The 17,500-nt window shown below is 43.7% G+C and overlaps 1 protein-coding gene across 1 annotated transcript in view; it reads right to left on the bottom strand.

The window, feature by feature from the left end:
* Positions 1-17,500, bottom strand: part of arhgap24 (Rho GTPase activating protein 24) — a 237,242-nt gene that overhangs the window by 193,554 nt on the left and 26,188 nt on the right. Inside the window, exon 2 of the mRNA XM_038989534.1 lies at positions 9,528-9,739. Within this exon, the coding sequence (XP_038845462.1) occupies positions 9,528-9,713 (186 nt within the window). The 5' untranslated portion in view covers positions 9,714-9,739. The remainder of the gene's footprint in view (positions 1-9,527; positions 9,740-17,500) is intronic.

Genomic DNA, 17,500 nt, shown 5'->3' with positions numbered 1-17,500 from the left:
TATACCAGGACCAATAGGACTCTGGTCAACAGTAGTGTACTATATACCAGGACCAATAGGACTCTGGTCAACAGTAGTGTACTATATACCAGGACCAATAGGACTCTGGTCAACAGTAGTGTACTATATACCAGGACCAATAGGACTCTGGTCAACAGTAGTGTACTATATACCAGAACCAATAGGACTCTGGTCAACAGTAGTGTACTATATACCAGGACCAATAAGACTCTGGTCAACAGTAGTGTACTATATACCAGGACTAATAGGACTCTGGTCAACAGTGGTGTACTATATAGGGAATAGGGTTCCTGTGACTATGAGTCTAGGGGCAGAGCAACCACAACAGGGTGATGAAGAGGCTGCTTTAAAAACTTATTATGGCTGGGGGCAGTATTGAGTAGCTTGGATGAATAAGGTGCCCAGAGGTGCCCATAGTAAACTGCCTGCTCCTCAGTCCCAGTTGCTAATATATGCATATTATTATTGGCATTGGATAGAAAACACTCTGAAGTTTCTAAAACTGTTTGAATGATGTCTGTGAGTATAACAGAACTCATATGGCAGGCACAAACCTGAGGAGAAATCCAAACAGGAAGTGGGAAATCTGAGGTTGGTCGATTTTCAACCCAGCCCCTATTGAATACACAGTGGGATATGGATCTGTTTGCACTTCTTACGGCTTCCACTAGATGTCAACAGTCTGTAGAACCTTGTCTGATGCCTCTACTGTGAAGGGGGGCCGAAGGAGACAGGAATTAGTCAGGTCTGCCATGACCTGACCATGCTCTGACCATGCGCGTTCACATGAGAGCTCTGTTCCATCGCACATCTGAAGTCAATGGAATTCTCCGGTTGGAACGTTATTGAAGATTTATGTTAAAAACATTCTAAAGATTGATTCAATACATCATTTGACATGTTTCTACTGACTGTTACGGATCTTTTTGACATCTGCTTTTAGTGAACGCGCTTCCTGAACACGCTAACAAAAATATCTATTTGCACATAAATGATGGACATTACCGAACAAAACGAACATTTCTTGTGGAAGTGGGAGTCCTCGGAGTGCATTCCGACGAAGATCAGCAAAGGGAATTGAAGATTTGTAATACTATTTATGAGTTTTGTTGACTGCACAATTTGGCGGGTAACTGTATGGCTTCCTTTTATTGAATATTGTGCTTTTGCCGTAAAGCTTTTTGAAATCTGACACAGCGGTTGCATTAAGAACAAGTGTATCTTTAATTCTATGTAAAACATGTATCTTTCATCAAAGTTTATGATGAGTATTTATGTTATTTGACGTGGCTCTCTGCAATTTCTCCGGATATTTTGGAGGCATTTCGGAACATGGCGCCAATGTAAACTGAGGTTTTTGTATATAAATATGAACTTTATCGAACAAAATATATATGTATTGTGTAACATGAAGTCCTATGAGTGTCATCTGATGAAGATCACCAAAGGTTAGTGCTACATTTTATCTCTATTTCTACTTTTTGTGACTCCTGTCTTTGGCTGGAAAAATGGCTGTGTTTTTCTGTGATTTTGCGGTGACCTAACATAATCGTTTGTGGTGCTTTCGCTGTAAAGCCTATTTGAAATCGGACACGTTGGTGGGATTAACAACAAGATTACCTTTAAAATGGTATAAGATACATGTATGTTTGAGGAATTGTAATTATGAAATTACTGTTGTTTGAATTTGGCGCCCTGCACTTTCACTGGCTGTTGTCATATCGATCCAGTTAACGGGATTTCAGCCATAAGAAGTTTTAACAAGGGTATTAATTATCCCAGTCAGCCACAACAGGGTGATGAAGAGGCTGCATTAACATGGGTACTAATTATCCCAGTCAAACACAACAGGGTGATGAAGAGGCTGCATTAACATGGGTACTAATTATCCCAGTCAACCACAACAGGGTGATGAAGAGGCTGCATTAACAAGGGTATTAATTATCCCAGTCAGCCACAACAGGGTGATGAAGAGGCTGCATTAACATGGGTACTAATTATCCCAGTCAACCACAACAGGGTGATGAAGAGGCTGCATTAACATGGGTACTAATTATCCCAGTCAACCACAACAGGGTGATGAAGAGGCTGCATTAACATGGGTACTAATTATCCCAGTCAACCACAACAGGGTGATGAAGAGGCTGCATTAACATGGGTACTAATTATCCCAGTCAGCCACAACAGGGTGATGAAGAGGCTGCATTAACATGGGTACTAATTATCCCAGTCAACCACAACAGGGTGATGAAGAGGCTGCATTAACATGGGTACTAATTATCCCAGTCAACCACAACAGGGTGATGAAGAGGCTGCATTAACATGGGTACTAATTATCCCAGTCAGCCACAACAGGGTGATGAAGAGGCTGCATTAACATGGGTACTAATTATCCCAGTCAGCCACAACAGGGTGATGAAGAGGCTGCATTAACATGGGTACTAATTATCCCAGTCAAACACAACAGGGTGATGAAGAGGCTGCATTAACATGGGTACTAATTATCCCAGTCAGCCACAACAGGGTGATGAAGAGGCTGCATTAACATGGGTACTAATTATCCCAGTCAACCACAACAGGGTGATGAAGAGGCTGCATTAACATGGGTACTAATTATCCCAGTCAGCCACAACAGGGTGATGAAGAGGCTGCATTAACATGGGTACTAATTATCCCAGTCAACCACAACAGGGTGATGAAGAGGCTGCATTAACATGGGTACTAATTATCCCAGTCATGGAATGTGATGTCTCGTTAGCGTCGTTAGCCCTAATGTCTCGTTAGCCTCATTAGCCCTAATGGCTGTCTGACACAGGAGCACCACAAGCATCTGCCTGACTCTGTTGCCCAGGAAAACAGAAAACAAGATTATAGGAAGGGCTAGTTGCCTCAGACATGATGCTGTTTGCCCCAGACATGATGCTGGTTGCCTCAGACATGATGCGGGTTGCCTCAGACATGATGCGGGTTGCCTCAGACATGATGCTGGTTGTCTCGGAGATGATGCTGGTTGCCTCAGACATGATGCGGGTTGCCTCAGACATGATGCGGGTTGCCTCAGACATGATGCTGGTTGTCTCGGAGATGATGCTGTTTGCCTCAGACATGATGCGGGTTGTCTCGGAGATGATGCTGGTTGCCTCAGACATGATGCGTGTTGCCTCAGACATGATGCTGGTTGCCTCGGAGATGATGCTGTTTGCCTCAGACATGATGCGGGTTGCCTCAGACATGATGCGGGTTGTCTCGGAGATGATGCTGGTTGCCTCAGACATGATGCTGGTGGCCTCAGACATGATGCTGGTTGCCTCAGACATGATGCGGGTTGCCTCAGAGATGATGCTGGTAGCCTCGGACATGATGCGGGTTGCCTCGGAGATGATGCTGTTTGCCTCAGACATGATGCTGTTTGCCTCAGACATGATGCTGGTTGCCTCAGACATGATGCGGGTTGCCTCAGAGATGATGCTGGTAGCCTCGGACATGATGCTGGTTGTCTCGGAGATGATGCTGTTTGCCTCAGACATGATCCTGTTTGCCTCAGACATGATGCTGTTTGCCTCAGACATGATGCTGTTTGCCTCAGACATGATGCTGGTTGCCTCAGAGATGATGCGTGTTGCCTCAGACATGATGCTGGTTGCCTCAGACATGATGCTGTTTGCCTCAGACATGATGCTGGTTGCCTCAGACATGATGCTGGTTGCCTCAGACATGATGCTGGTTGCCTCAGACATGATGCTGGTTGCCTCAGACATGATGCTGGTTGCCTCAATGTGATGCCCCTCCCACTCTGTCTGCCATATTCTTTCTCTTTGCTCTTGTTTTCCTTAATAGGATGTCGGTGGGCGGAGCCGGGAGGGTCGTCACAGAAATGGGACACACCTGTGCTCGGGTGTGTCCCAGGATAAATGCACCTCTTCCCCATTCATTGAGGAGACTCTCTCCATGCAGACACACCTGGGCTCGGGTGTGTCCCAGGATAAATACACCTCTTCCCCATTCCTTGAGGAGACTCTCTCCATGCAGACACACCTGGGCTCGGGTGTGTCCCAGGTTAAATGCACCTCCTCCCCATTCATTGAGGAGACTCTCTCCATGCAGACACACCTGGGCTCGGGTGTGTCCCAGGTTAAATGCACCTCCTCCCCATTCATTGAGGAGACTCTCTCCATGCAGACACACCTGGGCCCGGGTGTGTCCCAGGTTAAATGCACCTCTTCCCCATTCATTGAGGAGACTCTCTCCATGCAGACACACCTGGGCTCGGGTGTGTCCCAGGTTAAATGCACCTCTTCCCCATTCCTTGAGGAGACTCTCTCCATGCAGACACACCTGGGCTCGGGTGTGTCCCAGGTTAAATGCACCTCCTCCCCATTCATTGAGGAGACTCTCTCCATGCAGACACACCTGGGCTCGGGTGTGTCCCAGGTTAAATGCACCTCCTCCCCATTCATTGAGGAGACTCTCTCCATGCAGACACACCTGGGCCCGGGTGTGTCCCAGGTTAAATGCACCTCTTCCCCATTCATTGAGGAGACTCTCTCCATGCAGACACACCTGGGCTCGGGTGTGTCCCAGGTTAAATGCACCTCTTCCCCATTCATTGAGGAGACTCTCTCCATGCAGACACACCTGGGCTCGGGTGTGTCCCAGGTTAAATGCACCTCTTCCCCATTCATTGAGGAGACTCTCTCCATGCAGACACACCTGGGCTCGGGTGTGTCCCAGGTTAAATGCACCTCTTCCCCATTCATTGAGGAGACTCTCTCCATGCAGACACACCTGGGCCCGGGTGTGTCCCAGGTTAAATGCACCTCCTCCCCATTCATTGAGGAGACTCTCTCCATGCAGACACACCTGGGCTCGGGTGTGTCCCAGGTTAAATGCACCTCTTCCCCATTCATTGAGGAGACTCTCTCCATGCAGACACACCTGGGCTCGGGTGTGTCCCAGGTTAAATGCACCTCTTCCCCATTCATTGAGGAGACTCTCTCCATGCAGACACACAGACAGATTTTGGTTGTGGTGTTTTTGTGGCTGTTTTGGTTGTTTGCGTTGGCACCTTTCAACACCCCTCATTATCACATGTAAACACGCAACCACTCACTTACACTACTGACTACACACACCATTGTTAAGTGTATTTACTTTACTTCAGTTAATAAATATATTTTGTTGTTCTTTATCTCCACGTTGTCTCCCATTTGTTACGAACTTCGAGCCGGTTCGTGACATCAGACATGATTCAAGTTCCTAAACAGTCATAGATGCATGCACACGTATGCACACACAGGCAGCTCACTCATCACATTATCTCCTTAGGCATCCAAATGTTTACGATAGAGAAGAGGCCCCGCTGGAATGTCAGGAATGAGAGCTGGGGGGTTAGAGGTCATGGCATCGAGTATGGGGGGGGGGGGGGGGGGGGGTAGGACGTGTGGTCTTGCCATCAGCACGCATCCTTCTGTCTCCATGTTCCTGCCAGTACACATCTCTCCCACACATCATCCGTTACACAAAGAACACACTTGTACCAGAGGAAGGGGATGGCATAATTATGTTGGCCAGCTACTTATTCACTTTATCAATGATAATGAAGTGTAGCGAATACTGCAAGAGTATAAATACGCTAAATATACAAAAGTATGTGGACACCCCTTCAAAGTAGTGGATTCGGCTATTTGAGTCAAATCCGTTGCTGACAGGTGTATAAAATCGAGCACACAGCCATGCAATCTCCATAGACAAACATTAGCAATTGAATGGCCTTACTGAAGAGCCCAGTGACTTTAAGCGTGGCACTGCTCTTCTAGAGCTGCCGCGGTCAACTGTAAGTGCTGTTATTGTGAAGTGGAAACGTCTAGGAACAACATCGACTCAGCCGCGAAGTGGTAGGTCACACAAGCGCACAGAACGGGACCACCGAGTGCTGAAGCACGTAAAAATGGTCCGCCCTCGGTTGCAACACTCACTACCGAGTTTCAAACTGCCCACTGGAAGCAACGTCAGCACAAGAACTGTTTGTCGGGAGCTTCATGAAATGGGTTTCCATGGTCGAGCAGCCGCACACACACAAGCCTCACGCAATGCCAAGCGTTGGCTGGAGTGGTGTAAAGCTCACCGCCATTGGATTCTGGAGCAGTGAAAACAGGTCCTCTGGAATTATGAATCATGCTTCCCCATCTGACATTCTAGACGATTCTGTGTTTCCAAGATAATGTAATTCTAAATACAACTGTATTTAATAACTTTGTAAAATGTATGAAATCACAAACAAGGCATAAAGCTTAAGTTACAAAGCAATACTTACATTAAACAAGCATAATTCCAGACATATACAGTGCATTCGGAAAGTATTCAGACCCCTTCCCTTTTTGCCACATTTTGTTACGTTATAACCTTATTCTAAAATTGATTAAATAAAAAATTTAAATCCTCATCAATCTACACACAATACCCCATAGTAATCAACAATTGATAAACTACTTATAAACCCCTTTGTAAATCATTGTATGTGTTAGTGAATATTGAATGGCAGGTCACACTTCACAGGCTATCTGCATTGTCATTGTACCTTAAACTTGCACAGTATATCTCTACAGCTGTACTTGGCCTGTATATTGTCATCCCGAGTGGCGCAGTGGTCTGAGGCACTGCATCTCATTACTAGAGGGGTCACTACAGACACCCTGGTTCAGCGGTCTAAGGCACTGCATCTCAGTGTTAGAGGCGTCACTACAGACACCCTGGTTCAGTGGTCTGAGGCACTGCATCTCAGTACTAGAGGCGTCACTACAGACACCCTGGTTCAGTGGTCTAAGGCACTGCATCTCAGTGTTAGAGGCGTCACTACAGACACCCTGGTTCAGTGGTCTGAGGCACTGCATCTCAGTACTAGAGGCGTCACTACAGACACCCTGGTTCAGTGGTCTAAGGCACTGCATCTCAGTGATAGAGGCATCACTACAGACACCCTGGTTCAGTGGTCTGAGGCACTGCATCTCAGTACTAGAGGCGTCACTACAGACACCCTGGTTCAGTGGTCTAAGGCACTGCATCTCAGTACTAGAGGCGTCACTACAGACACCCTGGTTCAGTGGTCTAAGGCACTGCATCTCATTACTAGAGGCATCACTACAGACACCCTGGTTCAGTGGTCTAAGGCACTGCATCTCAGTACTAGAGGCGTCACTACAGACACCCTGGTTCAGTGGTCTAAGGCACTGCATCTCAGTGTTAGAGGCGTCACTACAGACCCTGGTTCAGTGGTCTAAGGCACTGCATCTCAGTACTAGAGGCGTCACTACAGACACCCTGGTTCAGTGGTCTAAGGCACTGCATCTCAGTACTAGAGGCGTCACTACAGACACCCTGGTTCAGTGGTCTAAGGCACTGCATCTCAGTACTAGAGGCGTCACTACAGACACCCTGGTTCAGTGGTCTAAGGCACTGCATCTCAGTGATAGAGGCATCACTACAGACACCCTGGTTCAGTGGTCTAAGGCCCTGCATCTCAGTACTAGAGGCGTCACTACAGACACCCTGGTTCAGTGGTCTAAGGCCCTGCATCTCAGTACTAGAGGCGTCACTACAGACACCCTGGTTCAGTGGTCTAAGGCACTGCATCTCAGTACTAGAGGCGTCACTACAGACACCCTGGTTCAGTGGTCTAAGGCACTGCATCTCAGTACTAGAGGCGTCACTACAGACACCCTGGTTCAGTGGTCTAAGGCCCTGCATCTCAGTACTAGAGGCGTCACTACAGACACCCTGGTTCAGTGGTCTGAGGCACTGCATCTCAGTGCTAGAGGAGTCACTACAGACACCCTGGTTCAGTGGTCTAAGGCCCTGCATCTCAGTGCTAGAGGCATCACTACAGACACCCTGGTTCAGTGGTCTAAGGCACTGCATCTCAGTGTTAGAGGCGTCACTACAGACACCCTGGTTCAGTGGTCTGAGGCACTGCATCTCAGTACTAGAGGCGTCACTACAGACACCCTGGTTCAGTGGTCTGAGGCACTGCATCTCAGTACTAGAGGCGTCACTACAGACACCCTGGTTCAGTGGTCTGAGGCACTGCATCTCAGTACTAGAGGCGTCACTACAGACACCCTGGTTCAGTGGTCTAAGGCACTGCATCTCAGTGTTAGAGGCGTCACTACAGACACCCTGGTTCAGTGGTCTGAGGCACTGCATCTCAGTACTAGAGGCGTCACTACAGACACCCTGATTCAGTGGTCTGAGGCACTGCATCTCAGTAGTAGAGGCGTCACTACAGACACCCTGGTTCAGTGGTCTAAGGCCCTGCATCTCAGTGTTAGAGGCGTCACTACAGACACCCTGGTTCAGTGGTCTAAGGCCCTGCATCTCATTACTAGAGGCATCACTACAGACACCCTGGTTCAGTGGTCTAAGGCCCTGCATCTCAGTACTAGAGGCATCACTACAGACACCCTGGTTCAGTGGTCTAAGGCCCTGCATCTCAGTACTAGAGGCGTCACTACAGACACCCTGGTTCAGTGGTCTAAGGCCCTGCATCTCATTACTAGAGGCGTCACTACAGACACCCTGGTTCAGTGGTCTAAGGCCCTGCATCTCAGTACTAGAGGCGTCACTACATACACCCTGGTTCAGTGGTCTGAGGCCCTGCATCTCAGTGATAGAGGCATCACTACAGACACCCTGGTTCAGTGGTCTAAGGCCCTGCATCTCAGTACTAGAGGCATCACTACAGACACCCTGGTTCAGTGGTCTAAGGCCCTGCATCTCATTACTAGAGGCATCACTACAGACACCCTGGTTCAGTGGTCTAAGGCACTGCATCTCAGTACTAGAGGCGTCACTACAGACACCCTGGTTCAGTGGTCTAAGGCCCTGCATCTCAGTGCTAGAGGCATCACTACAGACACCCTGGTTCAGTGGTCTAAGGCCCTGCATCTCATTACTAGAGGCATCACTACAGACACCCTGGTTCAGTGGTCTGAGGCACTGCATCTCAGTACTAGAGGCGTCACTACAGACACCCTGGTTCAGTGGTCTAAGGCACTGCATCTCAGTGATAGAGGCATCACTACAGACACCCTGGTTCAGTGGTCTAAGGCCCTGCATCTCAGTGATAGAGGCATCACTACAGACACCCTGGTTCAGTGGTCTAAGGCCCTGCATCTCAGTGCTAGAGGCGTCACTACAGACACCCTGGTTCAGTGGTCTAAGGCACTGCATCTCATTACTAGAGGCATCACTACAGACACCCTAGTTCGAATCCAGGCTGTATCACATGTATCACATTGTGCGCAGCCATTGGGCCAGCGTAGTCCGGGATTGGCCGGTGTAGGCCGTCATTGTAATTAAGAATTTGTTCTTAACTGACTTGCCCAGTTAAATAAAAAGAATTATAAAAATTAAAAATTAAAAAACATGTAGCACTACACTGAGCATCACAGCATGATGTTCAGCGGTTCAGAGGTCACAGCGTGATGTTCAGCGGTTCAGAGGTCACTCACCAGGGCTTTAGTCTCCTCCTCGTCTTTGTAATAGTATAGCTGTTCCCCTCGAAGTACAAACCAGCGTGTGTGCCAAGTCTTCACAAAGCCTCCCTGCTTCCTCAGCCAGCCACACCTGATGACGTTCTGCCTGCCCAGGCCTCGGCCATGCTGGGGACTACTGTTGGACACCGCCTGCTCTTCCATGGTGGTGGTCAGGCAAGAAGATCGCCCTGTTAGCAGCAGAGAAGAGAGCAGAAGGTTATTGAAGCCAACTTTAATATAGAGGACAGGAGAGCTGAAGATCCCTAAAAGTTGCTCTGTGATCCGATAATGCCAGAATCTATTGATCTGTGAAGCTGAACGGCATTACTACCAGAGAAAGCTCCTAAATTAATGTTACTTCGGCATGACCTCAAGTCGAGAGAAGCTGTAGACAGAACAGCTGATCATGCAGATATAGGAATTGACTTGTAAGGCAGCCCTCAAAGTGACTTGTCCTATCAACTGTGTACAATAATGTCCTCTGTGTTGTCTTAGGAATTCAGCGTTCTCTGTGTTGATCTCACCAACCCCCATTGTCTCACATCATGTGGTCTGATATCTCATTGGAGGTTAACTTTACAGATTTTTAATCAAAACAACTCAGATGCTTATAAAAGGGTCTTAGATTCATTGTTCTTTCTCTTTCTTGTTCCTGAACTTCTCTCTCTCTCTCTCTCTCTACCTCTCTCTACCTCTCTCTCTCTCTCTCTCTCTCTCTCTCTCTCTCTCTCTCTCTCTCTCTCTCTCTCTCTCTCTCTACCTCTCTCTCTCTCTCTCTCTCTCTCTCTCTCTCTCTCTCTCTCTCTCTCTCTCTCTCTCTCTCTCTCTCTCTCTCTCTCTCTCTCAATTCAATTCAATTCAATTCAATTCAAGGGGCTTTATTGGCATGGGAAACATGTGTTAACATTGCCAAAGCAAGTGAGGTAATAATAATATACAAAAGTGAAATAAACAATAAAAATTAACAGTAAACATGACACATACAGGAGTTTCAAAACAATAAAGACATTACAAATGTCATATTATATATATACAGTGTTGTAACGATGTACAAATGGTTAAAGTACACAAGGGAAAATAAATAACCATAAAAATGGGTTGTATTTACAATGGTGTTTGTTCTTCACTGGTTGCCCTTTTCTTGTGGCAACAGGTCACAAATCTTGCTGCTGTGATGGTACACTGTGGAATTTCACCCAGTAGATATGGGAGTTTATCAAAATTGGATTTGTTTTCGAATTCTTTGTGGATCTGTGTAATCTGAGGGAAATATGTCTCTCTAATATGGTCATACATTGGGCAGGAGGTTAGGAAGTGCAGCTCAGTTTCCACCTCATTTTGTGGGCAGTGAGCACATAGCCTGTCTTCTCTTGAGAGCCATGTCTGCCTACGGCGGCCTTTCTCAATAGCAAGGCTATGCTCACTGAGTCTGTACATAGTCAAAGCTTTCCTTAAGTTTGGGTCAGTCACAGTGGTCAGGTATTCTGACGCTGTGTACTCTCTGTTTAGGGCCAAATAGCATTCTAGTTTGCTCTGTTTTTTTGTTAATTCTTTCCAATGTGTCAAGTAATTATCTTTTTGTTTTCTCATGATTTGGTTGGGTCTAATTGTGCTGTTGTCCTGGGGCTCTGTGGGGTGTGTTTGTGTTTGTGAACAGAGCCCTAGGACCAGCTTGCTTAGGGGACTCTTCTCCAGGTTCATCTCTCTGTAGGTGATGGCTTTGTTATGGAAGGTTTGGGAATCGCTTCCTTTTAGGTGGTTGTAGAATTTAACGGCTCTTTTCTGGATTTTGATAATTAGTGGGTATCGGCCTAATTCTGCTCTGCATGCATTATTTGGTGTTCTACGTTGTACACGGAGGATATTTTTGCAGAATTCTGCATGCAGAGTCTCAATTTGGTGTTTGTCCCATTTTGTGAAGTCTTGGTTGGTGAGCGGACCCCAGACCTCACAACCATAAAGGGCAATGGGCTCTATGACTGATTCAAGTATTTTTAGCCAGATCCTAATTGGTATGTTGAAATGTATGTTCCTTTTGATGGCATAGAATGCCCTTCTTGCCTTGTCTCTCAGATCGTTCACAGCTTTGTGGAAGTTACCTGTGGCGCTGATGTTTAGGCCGAGGTATGTATAGTTTTTTGTGTGCTCTAGCGCAACAGTGTCTAGATGGAATTTGTGGTCCTGGCGACTGGACCTTTTTTGGAATACCATTATTTTGGTCTTACTGAGATTTACTGTCAGGGCCCAGGCTCTCTCTCTCTCTCTCTCTCTCTCTCTCTCTCTCTCTCTCTCTCTCGTCAGGCACTGTTGGAACCTAGACAGAGGAAATCCTCCTGCACATTATAGACACAATGCAGGCCCGCGGAGTAGAAACAACTATTCAATTAGGTTTTGTAACTCTTGTCACAGAAGTGGTCATAAAATGCAGAAATGTTGAGATTTGAGGTTTGGTCTCAATTCTACTAGATTTTGAGTTTTCTCCTAAACCTTTGGATGTTGATTATTTGACGAGGATGTGTTAATAATTTCTTCCTTTTGCAACTCATTCATTTCTATGTCCATTTGTGATGGCTATAATACAGTAGGGTTACTTTTGTGAATGTGCTTTCTGTGACGTATACAGACTGCTAGATAAAATGTAATGGCTCATGGTAAGACACAAAGAATAGTTTGTTGTCCTATGCGTGGTGCATATGGCCAGCTGAGTGTATACTGTAGATGTGGGTGTGCTATGAAAAGTCATTGCTTTGTTTTGTCACAAAATGGCCATAGAACTTTCACCATTGGTATGCTAATGTTTGGGTGCTGTAAACTGAGATGCTAATGCATTTAATACGTGAAAGTTCTTTTGATTTAACTTCAACAATTGTTCTTGATTATTTCCAAATTCTGTTTCTTTGTTTATTTTCTCATATAATTTTCTCTCAAAGGTAGGAGAGTTTTAATTTAAAATATACTTTTTATGATCGTTATCTTTTATATCTTTAGTATTCATCTGACTGTTTTGATAAAACTATATCTGAAGTTGCTATTGACCAATCCAATCAGATAAACAAGATTATTTTATGTTCATTGAAATGTGGATTAATCTGTGATGTAAGTGTTTGCTCTTACAAGGAAGAACGGAACATTCTTTGTAGCTTGCTTACAGGAAACGTGTCACCTAAGGACATGTGTATGTCTGAAGAAGACAATGATACCAGCCAAAAGGACACTTCTGAGATGATGCTGCTAGGACCATGAACTATTGGTCACAAGATTGTCTACAGTGACTACAGTGCTGGCCGTCCAGTTTTAAACACTTCTGTCTGATGCAGAATCAGATGTGTTCAAGGGTGGATTATGTAGGGCTAAACTCCCGAAGTGACTCTTCTTATCAACTGTGTACAAGAATGTTCTCTGCGTTGTCTTAGGAATTCAGTATTCTCTGTGTTGATCTCGCCAACCCCCATTGTCTCACCTCTGAGGAGCAGGTCTGATATCTCTCTCTCTCTCTCTCTCTCTCTCTCTCTCTCTCTCTCTCTCTCTCTCTCTCTCTCTCTCTCTCTCTCTCTCTCTCTCTCTCTCTCTTTCTTTCTTTCTTTCTTTCTTGCCTTGTAACTTAAGCTTTATGCCTTGTATGTGAATCCATTCATTTTACAAAGTTCTTAAATACACTTGTATTTAGAATTCCAGTCTCAGCCATTTATCATGTCTATTGCTGTAACTCAACTATAGTGTTCTGTTACTGTAACTATAGTGTTCTATTACTGTAACTATAGTGTTCTATTACTGTAACTATAGGGTTCTATTACTGTAACTATAGTGTTCTATTACTGTAACTATAGTGTTCTGTTACTGTAACTATAGTGTTCTATTACTGTAACTATAGTGTTCTATTACTGTAACTATAGTGTTCTATTACTGTAACTATAGTGTTCTATTACTGTAACTCAACTATAGTGTTCTGTTACTGTAACTATAGTGTTCTATTACTGTAACTATAGTGTTATATTACTGTAACTAAACTATAGTGTTCTATTACTGTAACTATAGTGTTCTATTACTGTAACTATAGTGTTATATTACTGTAACTAAACTATAGTGTTCTATTACTGTAACTATAGTGTTCTATTACTGTAACTATAGTGTTCTATTACTGTAACTCAACTATAGTGTTCTGTTACTGTAAATCAAATAGTGTTCTATTACTGTAACTAAACTATAGTGTTCTATTACTGTAACTATAGTGTTCTATTACTGTAACTATAGTGTTCTATTACTGTAACTAAACTATAGTGTTCTGTTACTGTAAATCAAATAGTGTTCTGTTACTGTAACTAAACTATAGTGTTCTATTGCTGTAACTATAGTGTTCTATTACTGTAACTATAGTGTTCTATTACTGTAACTATAGTGTTCTATTACTGTAACTATAGTGTTATATTACTGTAACTATAGTGTTCTATTACTGTAACTATAGTGTTCTATTACTGTAACTATAGTGTTCTATTACTGTAACTATAGTGTTCTATTACTGTAACTATAGTGTTCTATTGCTGTAACTATAGTGTTCTATTACTGTAACTAAACTATAGTGTTCTGTTACTGTAAATCAAATAGTGTTCTGTTACTGTAACTAAACTATAGTGTTCTATTGCTGTAACTATAGTGTTCTATTACTGTAACTATAGTGTTCTATTACTGTAACTATAGTGTTCTATTACTGTAACTATAGTGTTCTATTACTGTAACTATAGTGTTATATTACTGTAACTATAGTGTTCTATTACTGTAACTATAGTGTTATATTACTGTAACTAAACTATAGTGTTCTATTACTGTAACTAAACTATAGTGTTCTATTACTGTAACTATAGTGTTCTATTACTGTAACTATAGTGTTCTATTACTGTAACTGTAGTGTTCTATTGCTGTAACTATAGTGTTCTATTACTGTAACTAAACTATAGTGTTTTATTACTGTAACTATAGTGTTATATTACTGTAACTATAGTGTTCCATTACTGTAACTATAGTGTTTTATTACTGTAACTATAGTGTTCTATTACTGTAACTATAGTGTTCTATTACCGTAACTATAGTGTTCTATTACTGTAACTATAGTCTTCTATTACTGTAACTATAGTGTTCTATTACTGTAACTCAACTATAGTGTTCTACTACTGTAACTCAACTATAATGTTCTATTACTATAACTGAACTATAGTGTGTTATTACTGTAAATGTAGTGTTCTATTACTGTAACTATAGTGTTCTATTACTGTAACTATAGTGTTCTATTACTGTAACTATAGTGTTCTATTACTGTAACTCAACTATAGTGTTCTATTACTGTAATTATAGTGTTCTATTACTGTAACTCAACTCTAGTGTTATACTACTGTAACTAAATTGTAGTGTTCTATTACTGTAACTGTAGTGTTCTATTACTGTAACTCAACTGCAGTGTTCTATTACTGTAACTCAATTGTAGTGTTCTATTACTGTACCTCAACTCTAGTGTTATATTGCTGTAACTCAATTGTAGTGTTCTATTACTGTAACTCAACTATAGTGTTCTATTACTGTAACTCAACTATAGTGTTCTATTACTGTAATTATAGTGTTCTATTACTGTAACTCAACTCTAGTGTTATATTACTGTAACTCAATTGTAGTGTTCTATTACTGTAACTGTAGTGTTCTATTACTGTAACTCAACTATAATGTTCTATTACTGTAACTCAACTATAGGGTTCTATTACTGTAATTATCGTGTTCTATTACTGTAACTATAGTGTTCTATTACTGTAACTATAGTGTTCTATTACTGTAACTATAGTGTTCTATTACTGTAACTATAGTGTTCTATTACTGTAACTATAGTGTTCTATTACTGTAACTATAGTGTTCTATTACTGTAACTATAGTGTTATATTACTGTAACTATAGTGTTCTATTGCTGTAACTATAGTGTTCTATTACTGTAACTATAGTGTTCTATTACTGTAACTATAGTGTTCTATTACTGTAACTATAGTGTTCTATTACTGTAACTAAACTATAGTGTTCTATTACTGTAACTATAGTGTTCTATTGCTGTAACTATAGTGTTCTATTACTGTAACTATAGTGTTATATTACTGTAACTATAGTGTTCCATTACTGTAACTCAACCATAGTCTCTTGCATTTTGCTAATTATCTTTATGGAGTCAGATAAACGTTTTAACAGGCTAATTGCTTTGTCTCATTATGGGTCGCTTGTGATGTAAATATAATATACTGTATATACACGTATCAGGTATTACTGCAAACTACAGACTAATCTACATGTAAATATCAATGGTGTGACCACATCCCTGAAAAGCAGGAAGAACATCCAGGGTCAGATCTGATAAATCTAACCACATTACCATGTTATTGTTTTGTTCTATTCACTTTTCATGCAGTGTCCCAGCCTGTATCCTGAAGCCTGCAGCCTGTATCCTAAAGCCTGCAGCCTGTAGCCTGTAGCCTGTATCCTGTAGCCTGTATTCTGTAGCCTGTATCCTGTAGCCTGTAGCCTGTATCCTGTATCCTGTAGCCTGTATTCTGTAGCCTGTATCCTGTAGCCTGTAGCCTGTAGCCTGTATCCTGTAGCCTGTAGCCTGAAGCCTGCAGCCTGTATCCTGTATCCTGTAGCCTGTAGCCTGTAGCCTGTAGCCTGTATTCTGTAAGCCTGTAAGCCTGTAAGCCTGTAAGCCTGTAGTCTGTAGTCTGTAAGCCTGTAAGCCTGTAAGCCTGTAAGCCTGTAGTCTGTAGTCTGTAAACCTGTAAGCCTGTAGTCTGTAGTCTGTAGCCTGCAGCCTGTAGCCTGTAGCCTGTAGCCGGTAAGCCTGACGAGCTATAAGTGTACCTACCATAGGAGACCCCTCGAAGCCTACCATTGGCTATGTACATACCCAGCGTGCCACAGAGCTCCGGGAGTTGTGGACAACCCTGAGGCTACGGCCGAGGACAGGAAGAAGTACAACAAGTCCCTCTACGACATACACAGAGTCATCAAATGAGCAAAAGGACAATATAGGAATACGGGGGAATCATATTACACAGGCTCTGATGCCCGGCATACGTGGCAGGGGCTACAGTCCATTACGGATTACAAAAGAAGACCCAGCCATGATCGGCCCAACGATGTCTCTCTACCAGACGAACTCAATGCATGTTATGCACGCTTTGACAGCAGCAACATGGTGCCGGGTGTGAGGGACGTCACCGACCCAGAGGACTGGGTGATCTCGCTCTCCGAGGCCGACGTGAAAAAGGTTCTTAATCAGGTCAACACCCACGAGGACGACGGTATTCCAGGGAGCGTTCTCAGAGCATACAGTGAACAGCTGGCAGGCATATTCACAGTCATTTTCAACCTCTCCTTGTCCCAGTCTGTAATCCCCACATGTTTTAACCACCATCATTCCTGTTCCCAAGAACTCTGAGGCTTCATGCTACAATGACTACCACCCTGTAGCACTCACATCTGTAATCATGAAGTGCTTTGAGAGGCTGGTTATGGCACACATCGACTCCACCATCCTAGACACTCTAGACCCACTCCAATTTGCATACCGCCCTAACAGATCCATAGATGACATATTCTCAATTGCTCTCGACACTGCCCTCACCAATCTAGATAAGAGGAATACCTATGTGAAAATGTTGTTCATTGACTACAGCTCTGCGTTCAACACCATAGTCCACTCCAAGCTTGTCACCAAGTTTAGGACTCTGGGTCTGAACACCTCCCTCTGCAACTGGATCCTGGACTTCTTGATGGATCCTGGTGGATCCTGGACGTCCTGCTGACGACACGATGATGGTAGGCCTGTTCGCCGGTGAAGATGAATAAGCCAAAAGGGAGGAGGTCAGTGACCTGGCAGTGTGGTGCCAGAACAACAACCTCTTCCTCAAAATCAGTAAGACCAAGGA

The sequence above is a fragment of the Salvelinus namaycush genome, chromosome 3 (genome assembly GCF_016432855.1).
Source record: "Salvelinus namaycush isolate Seneca chromosome 3, SaNama_1.0, whole genome shotgun sequence".
Classification (NCBI taxonomy): domain Eukaryota; kingdom Metazoa; phylum Chordata; class Actinopteri; order Salmoniformes; family Salmonidae; genus Salvelinus; species Salvelinus namaycush.
This window is presented reverse-complemented; position numbering and strand designations above follow the sequence as displayed.